This window comes from Triplophysa dalaica, chromosome 14, assembly GCF_015846415.1.
Source record: "Triplophysa dalaica isolate WHDGS20190420 chromosome 14, ASM1584641v1, whole genome shotgun sequence".
NCBI classification, from domain to species: Eukaryota; Metazoa; Chordata; class Actinopteri; order Cypriniformes; family Nemacheilidae; genus Triplophysa; species Triplophysa dalaica.
The window spans coordinates 12,300,540-12,320,906 of NC_079555.1; the positions used below are offsets into that span (position 1 = coordinate 12,300,540).

The 20,367-nt window shown below is 41.5% G+C and overlaps 1 protein-coding gene and 1 pseudogene across 1 annotated transcript; both read right to left on the reverse strand.

Annotated features, from left to right (window-relative positions):
- Window positions 1-8,006: 8,006 nt before the first annotated feature.
- LOC130435598 (extracellular calcium-sensing receptor-like) lies at window positions 8,007-11,142 on the reverse strand. The gene is given in 7 exon segments (XM_056766342.1): window positions 8,007-8,911; window positions 9,009-9,089; window positions 9,092-9,131; window positions 9,246-9,473; window positions 9,544-10,338; window positions 10,523-10,814; window positions 10,928-11,142. Coding segments are annotated over 7 exon segments (2,556 nt in total).
- Window positions 11,143-14,132: 2,990 nt separating this feature from the next.
- LOC130435968 (extracellular calcium-sensing receptor-like) lies at window positions 14,133-18,216 on the reverse strand (annotated as a pseudogene).
- Between the last annotated feature and the right edge of the window lie 2,151 nt (window positions 18,217-20,367).

A 20,367-nucleotide genomic window follows, 5' to 3' on the forward strand; every position in this document is an offset into this window, starting at 1 on the left:
ACGACTTGACCGTCCGCCCCCTGGCTGCCTGCGGTGGCTCCTCCTTTAGCGGACAACGGCGAGTTCCCCGTCCCCTGCTCCTCCCCCTTGGTTGGACGGACGCAGGCTCCGGCCTCTGGCGGATGGTGGCAACTCCCCCGCTCCCGCTTGGACGATGGCCACCCCACCTCGACCCAGCACCCGCTTGGACGATAGCCACCCCACCTCGACTCTGAATTTACTCATATATTTACGAATGTTTCATGAAAGAGGCCATGTTTTTCTAAATCTGATTTTCCCTCACTTAGTGTATCACCAACTATGTTCTCAAGGATGAGCCCACTTGCATACTTTATTCAGCAGGTGTGAGTTCCCTTTCTGTTCGACGTGGTGTTGAGACTGACAGAATGGGGTTTGACTTTAAAGCCCATCATCTCCAATTATACTTTGAAAAGGCCAATGAACTTGGTGAATGGAAGGCACACCAGGCCTCGCCCTGTACATACGGGTATTGAAGGGAAGATGGAGTGCTCATTCATTCACCTTTTTGTTCTTCGGAACCTGCCAGGCTTATGCTGAGAGATCTTTGATTCTTCCTACTGGATCTACGACGCAGAGCAGCAGAATTTGTCCTGGCATGTTGCGACTTCCCCTGGGTGTTTCAGTTGCTGGTCTGAGGTGTCTTCAAAGAGAATATTTGTAAAAGAGCAAATTGTCCAACAGCTTCCACATGTCGCCAGGCAGACTGTCCAATAGTGAACCAGGCCATGACATGCAGAGAATGAGATTTCGGTTGCAACATCGGGTGACGACTTTCTGACATCAAATGCTGAGGACTCCCTGCAGCTCCCGGCTCCTGGAGGGACCAACCAAGGCTCCCTTCCAAAGCTTTTTAGTCCTCGCCATCACTTATTTCGAAGGCTTACACTGCAGCGGGTCAAGCTGCCTCCGCCCCTTCATGCCATGGCCATCCTGCATCCAGCATGCTAAGGCGTTGAAGCAGTTAGACGAGGGAAAGGGCACAGACCTCGCTCTCCGGGCGACCAAAGTGATGCTGCTCATGCTGGGTCCTACGATGTCCACTCTTGTGGTCCAAGAGAGAGACCTTTGGCTCAATTCTGCGCAGATGTGAAACGTCTAGAGAGTCTGCTTTCTCGATGCGCCCATCATGCAGCTTGGTCTGCTTGCTAACACCAGCGAAGACTTTTGAGTTTTCGACAAAATATCAGACAGAGACCCTCAGGCCTCCCCGACCCGGGTCCCGGAGTGCGTCTGCATCCTAGCAACCCGCCCCTCTGTATATCCACCCTCGGCTCCGCTGCTCCCTCCTCATGTGGCCCCACGCGGACAGAGATCTCAACGGATGGCATCAACTCCCTGCCAGCAGCCCTCTAGGAAGTGGCCCTGACAGGAGCCACCCGGGGAGACCCAGGACATCGGGCTCAGCTCCAGCCATACCATCGCTGTTGAGCCGCACTGGGATGGTTCTGCCACGTCCCACCTCAATCCGGGCCCTTCTCAGGGCCTGATGGCCACTTGGCTCTACAAGAGCTTCTCTCTCCCTGGTAGTCCACAGAATATCTCAGCCTCAACTCGATGTTAGGACATGCCACTTCTGCAGCACGTTCGGGACAATCTCTTTCCTCAAAAGAGGCGAGATCTCTCCCGTGCTTCGGGCCGAGGTTTCCACCCTTCGGGAGAAGGGGGCTATCAATCCCGTTCCTCTGGCCGAGATGTCTGACTGTGTTTTCCCACCAAACGCGAATGATGCGTTAATTGAGAGTGATTTACATGTTAAGTCAATTCAAAGACGCAATAGGACATCCAGTGGTGCAATTCTCGCAAATGACGGGAAACGCACTAGTTGAAAAATCTGAAAATCATTGTTGCTGTATGTGGATACCTGGAGCTGAATGATACATTTTACATTTATCGAAACAGGAATGAAAAGGATCTTACTTGGAAGAAAGAGAGTGAGGAAGTCAGATAATCTGGTAAATTGTGAAAACGCTCTGTACTCAATTTGAAATGTCTAAGAGACTGGAGCCGACTAGCAGAAGCCCCTCCCATGACGTGAATTGCGACTGTTGTGAAGTGAATTTCACGTGCGAATGAAGCGATATTCACGCGCGAATGAAGTGAGTAAACTCAAAATGTTCCAGCAGGCCAATTACGCACAAGTCACGTTTGGTCGGAACACTCTCATCTTCATCGTCCCGAGTAAGGTGGGGGCCTTCAAACACCAGGATTGGTTCGTGGTTATCAACCCGAAGGACACGTACCTCGTGTCTCGATTCTCCCCTGGCAGACCGTTTCTTCAGTTTGCCCTCAAGGGTCGAACAAACTAGTAGACCCTCCTCCCCTTCATTCTGTCCCTCTCTCCCCGTTCCTTTATGAAGGTAGTGGGGAGAGAAACTCGACCACCGCTGGAGAGATGATAGCCAGATGTTTGAGAACAGGGATACCCAGGACGCAAACGAGAAACTGCAGGGCAGAGAGGTAGAGCAGTACACAGACGCCAAAGGGACTCTAGACTAGAATACGAGACTAGGGGAAGGAATAATTTCACTGTTTACTGGGAACAAGACTAGGATAATGGCAGTCAGTGCAAAGCAGAAATTTACTACAACGGTCTGACGCAAGACAAGAGAAAAACAGGGAATATAAAGTGAATACAATCAGAAGACAAATGAGGAAAAGGAGAGGGGAGAGAAGACAATGACCAGAAATATAGGTGAGAAGAGTAAAACTATAGTGAGTTAATTAACAGGGTAATGAGTGGGCGGGGTCACATCACAACGAAGTGAAAGCACATGGCAGACTGTCAATTAACTCTTTATAGCACAAGTCATGTGCTCACAAGAAACAAAACATCAACACAAGGTAAGAACAAAGACACGCTACACAGGGACCCTGACACAAAGCACATATTATTGAGTATATTTATTATATCTCAGTGTTGTCTCACATGTTCATCCCTGTCTTTATTATGATAAGGCTTTGCCTATCATATTTCTTTGTATTTTGCACTGGTTTTAACAAAATGATGTAGCATTTTTGGGGGGAAAATGCATAGTAACAAACTAAAACTAGAAGCAAGAATACAGAAAGCAGTCACTAGAATCTGTGAGGAAGGAATAGAAAAAGATTATTTGAATGAAAAGCACATCACATGGTGTTCAGGATAATGTCTTAGTTATGGATGTACCCTTCGTTCCCTGATTAAGGGAATGAGACGTTGTGTCGAACCAACAGATGGCGTTCGTCTTGAGAACCTATCAACTTCTGACTAGTTTACAAAAGGCCAATGAAACTTGCGAATGAAATTTGCATGCCAGACTTTGCCCCCGGATATCCAGGTATTAAAGGGAGTGCTGCATTCATTCACCTTTGGGCTGTGGAGCCTGAGACCTCTCTCGACTGCTGCAGCGTGTGAGACACTTTCTTGTGTTGCACCCACAAGAACAGCGGGACATGACACGCTGGAGAAATTTGCTCTTTTAGAGGAAAAACTTGAACACTTCTGGAACTGCCGAGACACCCAGGGGATGTCGCTGCAGGAAGGGACAGTCCGCTGCACCACATCATAATATTCCAGCAGTAATTCAGCATAGAGTTTGAAGTTTCAAAGTCAATCTGGTGTGAATGCTCCGAAGAACAAAAGGTGAATGAATGCTGCACGCCGTCTCCCTTTTATAGTCCCTTTTAGAGTCCGGCATGCAAATTTCATTCACCAATTGTATTGGCCTTTTCTAAACTAGTTAGAAGTTGAAGTTCTCAAGACAAACCCCATCTGTCGGTTCAACACAACTTCGAGAGACCGACATAAGGGAACTAACATATACTAGTGTTTACCTGTGCTGTTATTGATTTCTCCATCTACACATGGAATACAGTCATAACAGCAGACAGGTATTTCTTTCTGTACAGCCTTCCTAGTGTTTGGAGGACAACTTGTCACTGCACACAGATACAGTTACCTGTCGAAAAAATAAATGTCACCATAAAAAGCCCATGTTATGATTTTAATTTCTCAAGTCTTTTCTTTCAGCAATTAGGCCATGATGCTGAAATATTTTTTCAGTGATTCTTAATCACGATTTGTAATTCACTGCTTTCTTTGACAGGCACCTTATCAGTCCTTTGTGATATATTTACTTATGAATTAAACTTTGGGTGAACTATTCTTTTAAATGCTCTAGTGGGTTGGACAAATTTCTTACGCTATTAGAGATAGATTGTGAATGCACATGTTTGCAGTAATGAGCCTGTGAACAAGAATCAATATTATTTGTCATATTTTTTTCTATTATCTTCGGTAATAAATGATGGAAAACATTTGGGACAAATGGGCCTATCAATTGTTATTACAGACATACCTGCCTACTGTTTTCAGCCCATACCATGTTTTCTTGATCAACTTGAAGGAGTTTCTCTGAAGGCAGTGAGCTGTCATACACACCAACAAGTTTAAACTGCAGACTTCCATCTTCAGCAGGCTGCCAGTTCACAAGATCATATTTTGATGAAAAATATGATTTTCTAACCAGTTTTGACAGTAAAATTGACATCTTTTATATACTCAAACACATAATAAATAAACATAAATATAAAACACAAACATAATTGGTTTAAATTATATTTTACTAATCCAATATTTTTCACAAGCTCCATATAACAGCAGAAGCAGAAGTGACGGATTGCCATTCCAATTTGAAGGTAGAGCAGGAACAATTGTGTAAGAAGAGGGAAAGGTCATGCCTCTTATAATATTTGAAAATCTATTTGGGATCAGCATCATGAGTGCTAGTTTGCTCTTTGCAATCGTGTTGCATTATGAATCATGATGACCTCATTATGTAAAAAGCATCTTGGAATTGGTCGAAATCACATCTGTGCCATTGTTGTGGCGACCGCTGGACTGTAGATTAACTACTTAAATAAGATTTTTCCAGCCAGTGTGTTGTTGTGTGTAACACATAGCAACCTAATGTTTAAAAAGTAAATGAGGATTTGTTTACTGTCTGTCTAGCTTTAACTAGCATGACTACAGAGAAAAGTACTGCTACCTGTATATGGTTGCAGAACTGAAGGATTTATCAGGCATACCAAAATATTTTTCCAAATATCAGAATAAAGTTAATTTTAAATATTGTCTATCACAGCAATATACTCTCCAGTACACACAAACTAAAAGACTGCTTAAAGGTCTCATGAACTGGCCTTGTTAATTGTTTTATACTGTTGTATGAGGTCTAGTAATGAGGTTCCCGTGATATTTTCTTTCAAAATCAAGAAGTAATAGGCTATTTTTTACACTGGTTTTGAGGCCAGTTCTGCAAACGCTCGCTTTTAATGGGTGTGCCGCTTTGAAGACTTTATAAGTAAACGGCCATCGCTTTGAATGGATGGAAGTTTGCGCAGTTGGAGTCTTCTCTGAATTTGGTTAGAGACGTAACGTTATGTTACACATTAACACCATTCAAAGTTTTCGCACTGCATCAGTATTATCTGGAGACCTCTTGTGTTCATGTGATGCATTCGCAAGGGATGATTTTACTCAAATTTACTGACTTATTTCCTGGATGTGATCGTAAGGCTTTGCGTATAGTTTTTATAGCCAATAGTTGTATGGTGTATAATGATATCTCTTTCAGCATTTGAGACCCGTGATCGCGAGTCTCAAATGTTACGAGAGTTTCCATGATAAATAAAAAAACGGGAGACTCCTGGTTACTTATGGATATCACCCAGCAATTTAAATAATACCAAAACACTTAAAAAAACGCTCCAATATTCGCAAACGGTGGATAAAACCTTGAAAAATGATACGGCAGAGATGCCGATTCGCACGTGCTTAAGATCACAGAGAACCTTTGCAATTAATACAAATGACTAGAGGTCCCCAGGTATCAAACGATCTCTTACAAAGCAATAGTGACGCATAGTACAAAAATGTTTTACTCATATAAGATTGCTGCACCATTCCTATAGGATCAAATAATGATGACACAGCTTTTTAATTTGAGTCATTCCACAATCCAGTGTTGATCTCTGCCTTGTTCACAAAGGAATCCTCTGAGAAATAAAACGAACAAACGCTCCACGTTTTTCCAGCATGAGCTGGAACGTCTTTAAAAAAAAAATGTAACCCTGCATTCCTAATATCGGAATCCGAAGTAAGTTTATGCAGTGACTGTATCTGGTTCCGTACTTACTTCAGAATTGTCATGCGCAAACCAGTGGGCAGGACTAGAGAAGTAATCGTTGATATTTTTCAGTGGAGGGTATGTTCAACCTAGATAGGTGCATTCCAGAACCTGCCGTTCACTGGGCCTGGTCTCAATAAAAGATGTAATCTCAGTAACAAGGGCTTTTTCAGTTCTAACACTTACATGATGATGAATACGATTCCCTCTTATATAACAAAAGCTTGGGTTAAAATTGTGATTTTAATTCATGCCTCCTTTAAAAAAGTAGATTTTAGTAATAAATAAGTCCACTTGAGCTTTCAACCTTGCACATTTCATGCAAGAAATAGTCCTCGGCATCACCTTTATTCAGCAAATGTCAGTGAATGTGATGAGTAAATATTTTACGTATTCATTCACGCTCCTTTCCTTAAACTCAACGAGGAGCCCACTTCATTAACCAAATTGAACAAGGAGATTACATTTCTTTTGTGGGGGGGGCTATACCCTGTCATGGGTGAAGTGGCTGTTCCTGAATCCCTTATCTCTTCCACAAAGACCAGCCAAGTGTAATGCTTTTCCTGCTCCTACATTGCGGTCATGGTGAACGTCTCCAGTCTTGCCATAGCCACAGTGGCCATCTGAAACTCCTGTGCCCCTTATTCCTGTGTCTCAGCTACGGAGGCTGTCAGTGATCCATGGCTCCTGGTGTGTTTTGCAACTTGTTGGCTCCCGGTACTGCCGGCACCTCCCTGACTTCTCTCTGGTGCTCTCCTGCTACACCAACTTCGCCTTGGTGCTCTCCTGCTCTACCCTGGTGTACTGTTATGCATCCTGGAGGCTTCCCTTCCTGCCTGCATCACCCTGGTCATCCCCCTCTCTGATTCTACGTCAGCCACCAGGATGACCAACCACCTCCCTGGCTGTACTCTTTGTTTTCTGTGCCTTCCAGCAAGGAGGAGTACTGTTACAATATGTGATTGTTTTATTCTGTTTTTGTAATTTACTTTCTCTTCATTATTGGTTCTGTTATTTTCCTGCTCTCTGCCAGTTTTTCTCCATGGCTATTTTGTATTTAGTTTGTGTTGTTTTGTAAAGTGAGCTGCTTATTTAAACCCTCAGTTCTTGTCAGTTCTTTATCTGGTGTGGTTTCAGTATGGTGTTGTTTGGTTTTGTTGTACTTGCTTACTGTTTTCTCCTGTTTGATGTGTTTAATATTTTATTACAAGTCTTCTTGAGGATCTTCTTTTTCATGCACTTTACTACAACCAGCTCAGTGTGACAGTTTATTGTAATATATAACATACAGCCTATTCATTTGAATTTCCATTTCTTATTAATTGCCAAAAGTCAATACCGTTTTTAATAAGGCAGTAAACAGTGTAGGTCCAGAAAATGGCTGTCATAAAGATGGTCAATGAGAGTCCACTGTGTCCAGTGCTGACCCGTCCAACACTGCAGAGCCTGCCACAGCCTGTGAAGAGCAGAACTCATGGGTCAGAAAGCCCTGAAAAATGTGATGCTATATGTGGCCATCATAATATACATGATAAAACCTGGTAATCCAACAGTTTAAAAGTGTGCAGACAGTGGCTATATACAGTATGTTTGCATGTCTGATTTGATATTTATCACAGCAATGTTGAACCTCTTCCAGTCATAAATGATAGCCTACCAAGCCAGACGTACATAGGCTTAAAGCGTATATAGTCATAGGTTCCTGCCACATAAAATAACTTCATATTTTTTGGTCACTGATTCCTTGTCAACTTGTGTTGATGGCAAAACATATAAATTTCATATCACAGTGCTGACTGATGTTCATCCATGAGTTTATTAGGATAAGGGTTTACCCATCATATTTTTCTTAGTATTTTGCTCCGGTTTTAACAAAATTATGTAGCATTTTGGGGCAAAAATGCAAAATAGCAAACCAAAACTTGAAGCTAAAATTGCAAATATCTCCATGGCTACAGTATATTTTCCAGGAGAACTGACATAAGCTGGTATAAATGTGATCCACACAGCACAGAATATGAGCATACTGAATGTGATGAATTTAGCTTCATTAAAGTTATCAGGCAGCTTCCGCGCCAGAAAAGCTAAAACAAAACACATGATTGATAACAGACCAATATAACCAAGAACAGCCCAGAAACCAACTTCAGAACCTACATGACATTCTAGGATGATCTTTTCTCTGTAATAGTTCATGTTTTTATGTGGGAAAGGAGGAGATATTGTTAACCAGAGCACACAAATTAGAACCTGTATTAAAGTTAGACAAACAACACTGAGTCTCTGTTGTACAGGCCCAAACCATTTCATGACATTACTTCCTGGAAGTTTGGCCTTAAAGGCCATTAACACAACTATTGTTTTACCCAGAACACAGGAGACAGAGAGGACGAAAGTGATCCCAAACGCTGTGTGACGTAACATACAGGACCACTCAGTGGGGCGACCAATGAAAGTAAATGAACAGAGAAAACACAGAGTCAATGAGAAGAGTAGCAGAAAGCTCAGCTCTGAGTTGTTGGCTCTCACAATAGGTGTTTCTTTATGAAGATAAAACAGAAACGATATAATTGATGTAAATAATGCTCCAAAAAATGAGCAAGTAGAAAGAACAATCCCCATGATTTCTGTATAGGAAAGGAATTCAATAACTTTTAATACACATCTGTCTTTGTTTTCATTGGACCAATACTCCAAATCACAAGGAAGGCAGTCACTAGAATCTGTGAGGAAGGAATTGAAAAAATATTATTTGAATGAAAAGTACATCACAAGGTCTCTGGCTATTGTTCGGTACAACTAATATGTAATAGTGTTTACCTGTGCTGTTACTAATTTCTCCATCTGCACATGGAATACAGTCATAACAGCAGACAGGTCTTCCTTTCTGTACAGCCTTCTAGTGCCTGGAGGACAACTCTTACTGCACACAGGCACAGGCACCTGTGGAAAAAAATAAGAAACACAAGTCAGTTGCTTGATAGCATATATTTCCAGTGATTTTGCTTAAATATAATTTAAGCCATATTGTCTTAAATCTGTTAATGGTTGATTTACCTGTCTGCTATTTTCAGCCCATACCATGATTTCTTGATCAACCTGAAGGAGTTTCTCTGAAGGCAGTGAGCTGTCATACACACCAACAAGTTTAAACTGCAGACTTCCATCTTCAGCAGGCTGCCAGTTCACCAGATCATATTTTGCCACTGGATCACCACTCGCATCAAAAAAGATTTTCTCACCAGTTTTGACAGTGAAATTGACATCTCGTATATACTCCAACACCTGAGAATAAACACAAACATAACTGGTTTCAGTTTGACTTTTCTAATCTATTTTTTGCTTCTTTAATCACCTTCTGTGGTGTGAGAAGATCTCCTTTGCTGATATTGGTGGAAGTTTTAACGTCATTTATTAGATTATGTAGTGCATGAGCGATAGCATACACTGCAGTGTACACTTTACTTGCTATGCGCAGCTCTGATACATCAGTATATTCATTTTGTAGTTCTGTTAAGCTTTCTGAGCCAGTACAGACACGTATGCCAATGTCTGTGTTTCTGAGAGAGCACTGAAAAACAGTTTCCCAAAATTCCTTCAAAAGGTCATTTTTTGGTGCTTGATCAGGGTGCACAGTCACTAGAAACTCTCGCAGTCCGTCAAGCTTGGTGTTTGCTACAGCAAAGCCCACAGCTCCTGTGAGAAAACTGAATTCTTTTGTGTCGGTTATAACTCGAGAAGTGATCCAGGATTCACTGCCAACCCACTGCAGCCCAGTGATGTTTTGTTGGGCAATTAATTTCAGAAGGGGAACAAAATCACCAAATGAGATAAAAGCCACCACCACCCTGGCTGTGGCTTTTTTAATAACTTCCAGTGTCTTCAGGAACTGCTCTTCTGAATCAGTTCTAAATATGGCCTCTGAGTATTCAATACAAATCCCCTCTTTTTCTGCTATCTTTTCAAATGCTGCATTTCCACTGTTGCCATAATCAGAGCGACTCCTCACAGTTCCAACCCAAGTCCAGCCGAAGTGTTTGACAAGCTGAGCCAGCGCTTTGCTTTGGTAATAATCACTGGGTATTGTTCTGTAGAAGGTCGGGAACCGTTTTCTGTCATTCAGGCATGCACATGTGGCAAAATGACTGACCTACAAAAATAAAGCAGATTATTAACAACATTATTTCATTTTTAATCCACCCATTGGATAGTTTTCTTAAACACAATTTTCCAATTAAAACAACTTGACAAAGCATATTTGGAGCATTTGCATTAGTTCAAAATGCATTTATTGTTAATGACAACATGTGGCAGATAAATAAAAAGGTTCTTACAACAGGGATGCTGAATGGTCCCACTAAAGAGGCCATACCAATAGTGGGAGAAGATCCTGATTCTCCAACAATAGCATAAACAAATGGTGGTTTAGAACAGGACTCCTCATGCAAAGTCTCTTCATAGCCATTCATTAAAGCCATGCTTGATAATACAGTCTGAGATACAGAGCCACAGGAATCATATATTGTATAGCCCAAAATGACACCAGGTAACAGTTGTGTGCTGTTATTAATCTCCTCTATGGCAAAAATCAGAGTCTGAGCAAATTTAAACTCACGTAAATTGAAGCTGTGAAATAAGCATCAGTGTTAAAGTACTGATATATCATTCTAGTAGTACTATTTTAATATTTATGATACTGTACATAATTTCTGCTGTCAAAAAGTATTTTTCATACAGACCTGATGCATTTGGTTGGTTCTGGTTCATAAAGGAAAGGATGTGTCTTTAACACAACACTTCTGTGGAGTGAGAAAACTACCCCAATGTTGATGTCTCTTTCATCAGAAAGTAGTGGCAGGACTGGATGGCTCAGCCTTCTGCAGACTTGTGGTGTGGCTGTGACACAAGCTCCATATAACAGCAGAAGCAGAGGTGACACTGTCCGCTTTGCCATTCTCATACAGAGAATGAGCCTTTCTGTCAGAGAGCGAAAGGTTCTTCCTTTTATCATGTTTTAAAAAAATCCATGTGAGATCAGCATCCTGAGTTCTTCTTTTTTTTGGCCCTCTTGTTGCTATATGAATCATGATGAACTCATGATGCAAGAAACAAAAACAAAACACATCAGATGGCGAGTATACAGTACTTACTAAAGGACTGCTAGCATATTTTGAGAAAATCTGTTTTTGGCAATAAATTAGACCTTGTGAGTTTGTAACTTTTCACATGTTTTGTAAACTAGTCTTTTGGAATGTCCCTTTTACTGAGTACGTCATTTATAATGTTAAATTTAGCAAATATTTAACATTATTTGTACACAGAACGATCACGACTACTAATGCATCATAAAGCCACAGTTGTATGAGAAAAGGCCCATGAAAGGGAACAGGACCTGGGGCATGTAGCAGAGGCGGACCTGGGCAGTGGTGTAGAGGCGCAGGCTGGTCAGGAGGCTAGGGAGGCGCAGGCTGGTCAGGCGGCCAGGGAAGTGCAGGCTGAGCTGGAAGCTATGGAGGTATCTTGGAAAGATCATCAGCGTCCATCTTGGACGAGGCAGGGAACTCCATTATGCCAGACGGAACCGGCTCGAAGAACACTGGAAGGCCGGACGGGACCGATTGAAGACTCCTGGAAGGCCGGATGGGACCGGCTTGAAGACCTCTGAAAGGTCGGACAGACAGGTTCTAAGACTTCTAGAAGGCCAGGCAGGACCTCTGGAAGGCCAGACAGGACTGGCTCGAAGATTTCTGGAATCGGAGAACAGTGCACAGCTTAGACCCCAATACCGCAATCACCATCAGCAGAGCGGATTCAAAAATAGGAGTCTCAGGATCATCCACCTCAGGCACCATCAGATTCTGGATTCTGGAGACACCTACTGTCGAAGTAGACATCAGATGGGTGGGCATCTTTCGAACGGGTTCTGTGCTGGCGGCCATGACGACGGGAGATGAAAGTGAAAAAAGTGAAAGTGACCAATTCGTCAGGTATGGTGACCCGAAATGTGACCTCTGCATTTAACCCATCCAGTGATTAGTGAGCACACACACAGCAAGTGGTGAACACATGTACACCCGGAGCAGTGGGCAGCTATCGCTGCAGCGCCCGAGGAGCATGTAGGGGTTAGGTGCCTTGCTCAAGGGCACCGCGATCGTTACCCGCCAGCCCTGAGGATCGAACCGGCAACCTTCTGGTCACGGGTCCGACTCTCTAACCATTGGGCTACGATTGCCCCTATCAATGCTGGCTTGTCGGCCATGATGACGGGAGACGCTGGATTGGCGGCCATGACGACGGGAGACGCTGGCTTGGCGGCCATGACGACTGGAGACGATGGCTTGGCGGCCATGACGACTGGAGATGCTGGCTTGGTGGCCATGACGACTGGAGACGCTGGCTTGGCGGCCATGACGACTGGAGACGCTGGTTTGTTGGGAATCTGGTGAAATGGTTCGTGCTTGCCCCTCCCGTATCTAGGTGAACCAGTCTTTTTACTATCCCCTACTGGAAGCCACAAAACTGTAAAACAAAGTATATATATTGTGCCAGGGTCCAGCTAGGGTCCTCCTCAGGTAAATTAAAACCTATATGCATAACTAGTCCAGACCAAAACATCCCTTTGGATCCGCATTGTAAAAAGTCACAAATTGGCAATTCCAAAGAAACATGTCGGTAAAGTTCTCAATGCTGCGACCAGCTTGATAAATTGAGCATAATTTCTTCAGTGAATCAGCATAAATGCCTGCTGCAACTGTTCTTTGTTCGAATTCAGCTGCTAAATCCATATCATGGCGAAGTATTCGATAACAAATTGTTCTGTGACTTAAAGGGTTGAGGATCTAAATGCAGCTTTAAAAATCCTAAAAAAAAGTACAGACAATGGTCAGGGCAGGCAGCAAACAGGCAAAGACGAGGTCACAGGCGATGGTCGGGGCAGGCAGTAGAAGTTCACAAACAATATACAATCCAAGGTCAAACACAAGTAATCCAATAGACAAGAATGCTCAGAAATGCAATGTAACACAAAAACAAGACTTTGCAATGATGAACGAACAGACCAGGCTTATGTAGACAGAAGTGACAAGGTAAACTAGTAACAGGCGAGGATGATCAACATAATGAGTCCAACAAAGGGTTATGGGAAATGTAGTGTACAATGACTGTTCGGTGATGAGGGGAGTGCCCTCTAGTGGATCATAGAGGCACTCCAGCTGGTGGTTGTCAAAGCTGTTCTTCATTTTTAAAATGTCTTCTTTTATGTTCATTAGAACAAAAACAGTATAAAGTTTTTTTTTCTACTATGGTTGTCAATTGGCAAAATCCGTCTGGTTATAAGCATTTTCAAATATCGTTAAGAAATTTATACAGATTTGGAACATCTCAAAGTTAAGTAAATGATGACAGGAATTTCAATTTTGAGTGAAGTATACCTTTAATGTAACACACTTATAAGATGTTTACATGCATTTTAATTATGAACCAGGTGATTGACCCCAACATTTTTTTGTTTTAAACATGAGCTATTAATTTTAATTTTCACTTTTTATTAATTGCCAAAGGTCAATGTCATTTTTATTAAGGCAGTAAACAATGTAGGTCCAGAATTTGGGTGTGATGGAGATGATCATTGTGTCCAGTGCTGATCCGTCCTACACTGCATAGACTGCCAAAGCCTGTTAAGAGCAGAACTCACGGAAAATGTGATGCTATGTGTAGCCACCATAATATACATGACAAGACCCGGTTATCCAACAGTTTAGTAGTGTAGAGACAGTGGGTATATACAGGATGTGTGTGTGTGTGATTTTAATATTTGTCATAATGTTGTACCTCTTTCAGTCATAAATGTCAAAAACGTATTCTTGTTGTTGACTTGTGTCAATAGCAAAAATTTACATTTTATATCACATTCGTGTCTTGTGTTCATCCCTGGGTTAATTGGCATTAGGGTTTCCCGATCATATTTTTCTTTGTATTTTGCTCTGGTTTTAACAAAATGATGTAACATTTGGGGGCGAATATACAGAATAATAAACCAAAACTTGAAGCTAAAATAGCAAATATCTCCATGGCTACAGTAAATTTTCCAGGAGAACTAACATAAGCTGGTATAAATGTGATCCACACAGCACAGAATATGAGCATACTGAATGTGATGAATTTAGCTTCATTGAAGTTATCAGGCAGTGTCCGAGCCAGAAAAGCTAAAACAAAACACATGATTGATAACAGACCAATATAACCAAGAACAGCCCAGAAACCAACATCTGAACCTACATGACATTCTAAGATGATCTTTTCTCTGTAATAGTTCATGTTTTTATATGGGAAAGGAGGTGATATTGTTAACCAAAGCACACAAATTAGCATTTGTATTAAAGTTAGAGAAACAACACTGAGTCTCTGTTGTACAGGCCCAAACCATTTCATGACATTACTTCCTGGAAGTTTGGCCTTAAAGGCCATTAACACAACTATTGTTTTCCCCAGAACACAGGAGATACAGAGGACAAAAGTGATCCCAAACGCTGTGTGACGTAACATACAGGACCACTCAGTGGGGCGACCAATGAAAGTTAGTGAACAGAGAAAACACAGAGTCAATGAGAAGAGTAACAGGAAGCTCAGCTCTGAGTTGTTGGCTCTTACAATAGGTGTTTCTTTTTGAAGATAAAACACAAAAGATACCAATTTACTTAAAAATGCTCCAAAGACAGAACAAATAGAAAGAACAATCCCCATGATTTCTGTATAGGAAAGGAATTCAATAACTTTTAATACACATCTGTCTTTGTTTTCATTGGACCAATACATCAAATCACAAGGAAGGCAGTCACTTGAATCTGTGAGGAAGGAATTGAAAATAGATTATTTGAATAAACAGCTGTCTCTGGCTACAATATTACGGGAATGTAGGTTACTAGTATTTACCTGTCTCATTACTAATTTCTCCATCTGCACATGGAATACAGTCATAACAGCAGACAGGTCTTCCTTTCTGTACAGCCTTCCTAGTGCCTGGAGGACAACTCTCACTGCACACAGACACAGGAACCTGTAAAAAGATACATTACCGACCAAGGGTGTAACTTTGGTTTGTGCAGTGGGGGGGGTACAAAAACAAATACCAATGTTTTGCTTTGTTTTTGATTGTTTAAATTGATTTAACCATGAAATCAAAATGTGTTTATATTGTGTGCGAAGATGATATCATGATGGGGAAAATGCGAGAATTGACTGAGAAACGGAGGAGAAAATGTCTTGTAGACCTGAATCTGAAGCCTGAAGCCAGATGACTTTCTAAAATGCTTAACTTTGCTTAGGTTTAACGTAAAAGTAATAAATCACATGTGATGTGTGTCTTCCCCACAGAAGTCCATTATTAGGAAACAGCTTAAGATAGCCTACCGAAACAAAGACCACATAAAAACTAATTTTGGTCAAACTTCAGTATAAGGTGCAATTCTCGCTGTTAACAAACCATTAACTATGACTTTCCTCCATAATAACTTTTAATTTGTTGCTTATTATTAGTTAGTAAGGTAGTTATTAGGTTTAGGGATTGGTTAGGATAAGGGGTGCAGAGTATGGTCCTGCAGAATATGTGCTTTAAAAGTACAAATAAACAGCCGATATGCCAAATAATAGGAATGTTAATAATAACTAGTTAATTATGAGAATTGCCCCCTTTACTGTAGTGTTACCCAAATTTCTATTAAATGTAAATCAAAACCACATGAATGAAAACAATCTTTCAGTGATGTATTTTTAGAGTGTGCAGGCAAGGCGTGCATCAACACAGGCCGACTCGTTGTGTCCTGGTCGGTCCGAGTACTTCTCCGTGGGGATGACGACGTGTGGTTTAAAATCAATGCAAACAAATTGAAAGAGAGGTGGACACGAACAAGATTTTGAAAGTGAAGGGGACATGTCCCCCCTGTCCCCAGTGGAAATTGCGACCCTTGTACAAACAAATAAGTCCCATATTTGATTATTTTAATCGCTTAGTCAATTTCTTGGTTTATTTTCCCCCAGCATGTATGCCAACTCTGCTTAATATATTGCACTGATTTATTTTGACATACCTGTCTGCTGTTTTCGGCCCATACCATGTTTTCTTGATCAACCTGAAGGAGTTTCTCTGAAGGCAGTGAGCTGTCATACACACCAACAAGTTTAAACTGCAGACTTCCATCTTCAGCAGGCTGCCAGTTCACCAGATCATATTTTGCCACTGGATCACCACTCGCATCAAAAAAGATTTTCTCACCAGTTTTGACAGTGAAATTGACATCTCGTATATACTCCAACACCTAGAAATACACACAAGCATAATTGGTTTCAGTTTGACATTTCTGTTTTAATTGTTTTTCCTCTTAATCACCTTCTGTGGTGTGAGAAGATCTCCTTTGCTGATATTAGTGGCAGATTTGACATCATTTATTAGATTATGTAGTGCATGTGCGATAGCATACACTGCAGTGTACACTTTATTTGCTATGCGCAGCTCTGATACATCAGTATATTCATTTTGTAGTTCTGTTAAGTGTTCTGAGCCAGTACAGACACGTGTTCCACTGCCGGTGTTTCTGAAAGAGCACTGAAAAACAGTTTCCCAAAATTCCTTCAAAAGGTCATTTTTTGGTTCTTGATCCGGGTGCACAGTCACTAGAAACTCTCGTAGGCCATTGATTTTGGCATTCGCTACAGCAAAGCCCACAGCTCCTGTGAGAAAACTGAATTCTTTTGTGTCGGTTATAACTCGAGAAGTGATCCAGGATTCACTGGCGACCCACTGCAGCCCAGTGATGTTTTGTTGTGCTGCTAATTTCAGGAGGGGGATAAAATCTGCAGATGAGATAAAGGCCACCACCACCCTGGCTGTGGCTTTTTTAATCACCTCCAGTGTCTTTAGGAGCTGCTCTTTTGGATCAGTTCTAATTATGGCCTCTGAATATTCAATACAAATCCCCTCTTGTTGTGCTATCTTTTCAAATGCTGCAATTCCATTGATACCGTAGTCATTGCGACTGCTCACCATTCCAACCCAAGTCCAGCCGAAGTGTTTGACAAGCTGAGCCAGTGCATTGCTTTGGTAATAATCACTGGGTATTGTTCTGTAGAAGGTTGGGAACCTTTTTCTGTCACCTAGGCATGCACATGTGGCAAAATGACTGATCTGAAAAAACAGAGAAATAAGAGTTTTTACTCCACTATTTATCACTGCTATACAAGTAGTGTACATGACATAGTACTTTTCATATTTACAGTTGTAATGGAGTTACATTTTCTTTGAAACAAGATTCCTAAAGAAGTTCCTGTTACCATGAATGAATTGAGCTTGTGGCAGAAAAAAAAGAGTTCTTACAACAGGGATGCTGAATGGGCCCACTAAAGAGGCCATAGCAATAGTGGGTGAAGAGCTTGATTCTCCTACAATGGCATGAACAAATGGTGGTTTAGAACAGGAATCATCATGCAAAGTCTCTTCATAGCCATTCATTAAAGCCATGCTTGATAATACAGTCTGAGATACAGAGCCACAGGCATCATATATTTTATAGCCCAAAATGACACCAGGCAACAGTTGTGTGCTGTTATTAATCTCCTCTATGGCAAAAATCAGAGTCTGAGCAAATTTAAACTCACGCAAGTTTACGCTGTGAAAATAAAAAAGTTGTCATTATTTGCAGGATATCTTGCAACAAATTAGAACATTTTATCAGAATAGTATTGTTATTGTATGCATTTTAATAGTGTTTATAATTCTTTATTGTACTTAAAATGCTTTAAAAAATATTTTGTATACATACCTGATGCATTTTGTTGTTTCTGGTTTGTAAGTGAAAGGATATATCTTTAACACAACACTTCTGTGGAGTGAGAAAACTGCCCCAATATTGATTTCTCTTTCATCAGAAAGTAATGGCAGGACTGGATGGCTCAGCATTCTGCAGACTTGAGCTGCAGCTGTGACACAAGCTCCATATAACAGAAGAAGCAGAGGCGACACTGTCCTCTTAGCCATTCCCATATGAACGCAGAGCGGGAACGTCTGTGTCAGAATAGGAAAAGCCTCAGCTTTTTATCATATTTTGAAAATCCATTTGGGATCAGCATCATTAGTGCTTCTTCACTTTTTTTCAGATGTGTTTCATTATGCAAGAAACAGCAGTACATTGAGAAGCGATACTTTTTATTTTCTGTGTTTGGATACATATTAACCACTTTGAGTCAAGTTTTGATGAACCTCATTTCACTTCTGACAAATAGATTGCACATCATTTTTGTCTAAGCTTATAATTTTATATTAAAGGAGTCAAGAATAAAAAATCACAATTTTTACCCGAGCTTTTGTTATATAAGAGGGAATCGTATTCATCATCATGTAAGTGTTAGAACTGAAAAAGCCCTTGTTATTGAGATTACATCTGTTATTGACACCAGGCCCAGCGAACGCCAGGTTCTGGAATAAACATATTGATAGGTTGAACACCCCCTCCAAAGAAAAATATAAACGATTACTTCTCTAGTCCCACTGTTTTGCGCATAACAATTCGAAGTAACAGGTGGCGCAGAACCAGATAGAGGGAACCACGTCATAACGTCATAACTAGACCTCATATAACAGTATAAAACATAAGCAAGCCCAGTTTATCAGACCTTTAATGTAGCAAATGAAAATGTTTTTAAATAATAGATTTAAATAGCTTAATTATAATAAAACGTAATAATGAACGTAAATATGGCTGGCAAGACAATATGATTGACATAGACAGCCAACAACAACAACAGCCTGCTGTTTGATATGATTTGTGACAAAGTAGGTCAGTTGACAGTACTCCTGTACTATGGTGTTAAGAAACAATTTTTTCGAAATCAGATTTTCCCTCACGTAGTGTATCGCCAACTCTGATCGTAATGATGACCCCACTTGGATGCTTTACACAGTAAGTGTGAGTTTTCACAATTCCTTTCAACAGTGAACAGCTTTCTAAAGTTCATATACTTTTCTTCAAGTGCAGCCGTAAAAAAATTTGTACTCCACAATAATTGAAACTGCAATATATCCAGAAACCCTGCAGCCTTTCTTTTTCTTTTGTGTCTTGTGTTTTTTATGTAGATTGTAAATGACCATTATTCCCCCTATCGCGGAAATGTACCTGCACCTCCACCTTCAGCAATAGAGGGCGGTGTTGCATTGAATAATTGAGAAGACTGTCACAAGAAAAGACTTCGACTAAACTTGAACCAAATGTGATTAAAAAAAAATTGCATTGTGTCATGGTTCAATACTTGATGTGGGGATTGTATTTTTTTGTAAGAGTGTTTGAGTTTCTCATCTGGTCAAAAACTCTTTTATATTGTATTTTGAGAATGTGCAGTGGCACTGTGTGTGTACGTTGGTGCGCTTCCTATAGCTGCGTCCCAATTCAGGGGCTGAAACTTTAAGGTCGCGGACTAAAAAACGAGGACTTGGTTTTCAAAGGACGCAGCCTTGAAAGTCCAAGAAGCGAACCGAAATGAGACGATCTAGCCTCGTGGAGGATTTCCTAATTGTGTTATTTGCATCACCTGCTGCTCCTGCTCCCTTTCTGTCGGTCTCTCGACGTTGTGTCGAGAACGACAGATGGGGTTCACCCTTGAGAACCAATCAACTCTGACTACTATAGAAAAGGCCAATGAAATTTGGCGAATGAAATTTGCATGCCGGGGTCCGCCCCCGGATATCCGGTATAAAACGAAGCCGGCGTGCAGCATTCATTTACCTTTTGTTCTTCAGAGCCTTTGCTCAAGACTACGATTCCTGTTCAGGACTGACTGAGCACTCTCCAGCGCGGCATGTCCCGCTGTTCTCTTGGGTGTGGCACCCTCATCGAGGAGGGGGATGGACACGATCGCTGCGTTAGGCGTCTGGGCGTCCAGCACGCTGAAGCAGCATTCGTTGACAGATCTGCCCGCAATGCGGTAAACCCGTAAACCCGTACGTAACGTAACCCGCCAGCCAAGTGGTCACGGGCCGATCAAACCACCATTCGCTCTTCTGAACGTTCCCCAACTGGCGGTGGCATACCGTCCGGATTCTCACGCACACACTCGGAAACGATGTGTGACGTAGATGAGATGTCGCTCGCAGCATCGGAGGGAGACTGGCATCCAACTCTGACGAATCCAAGCT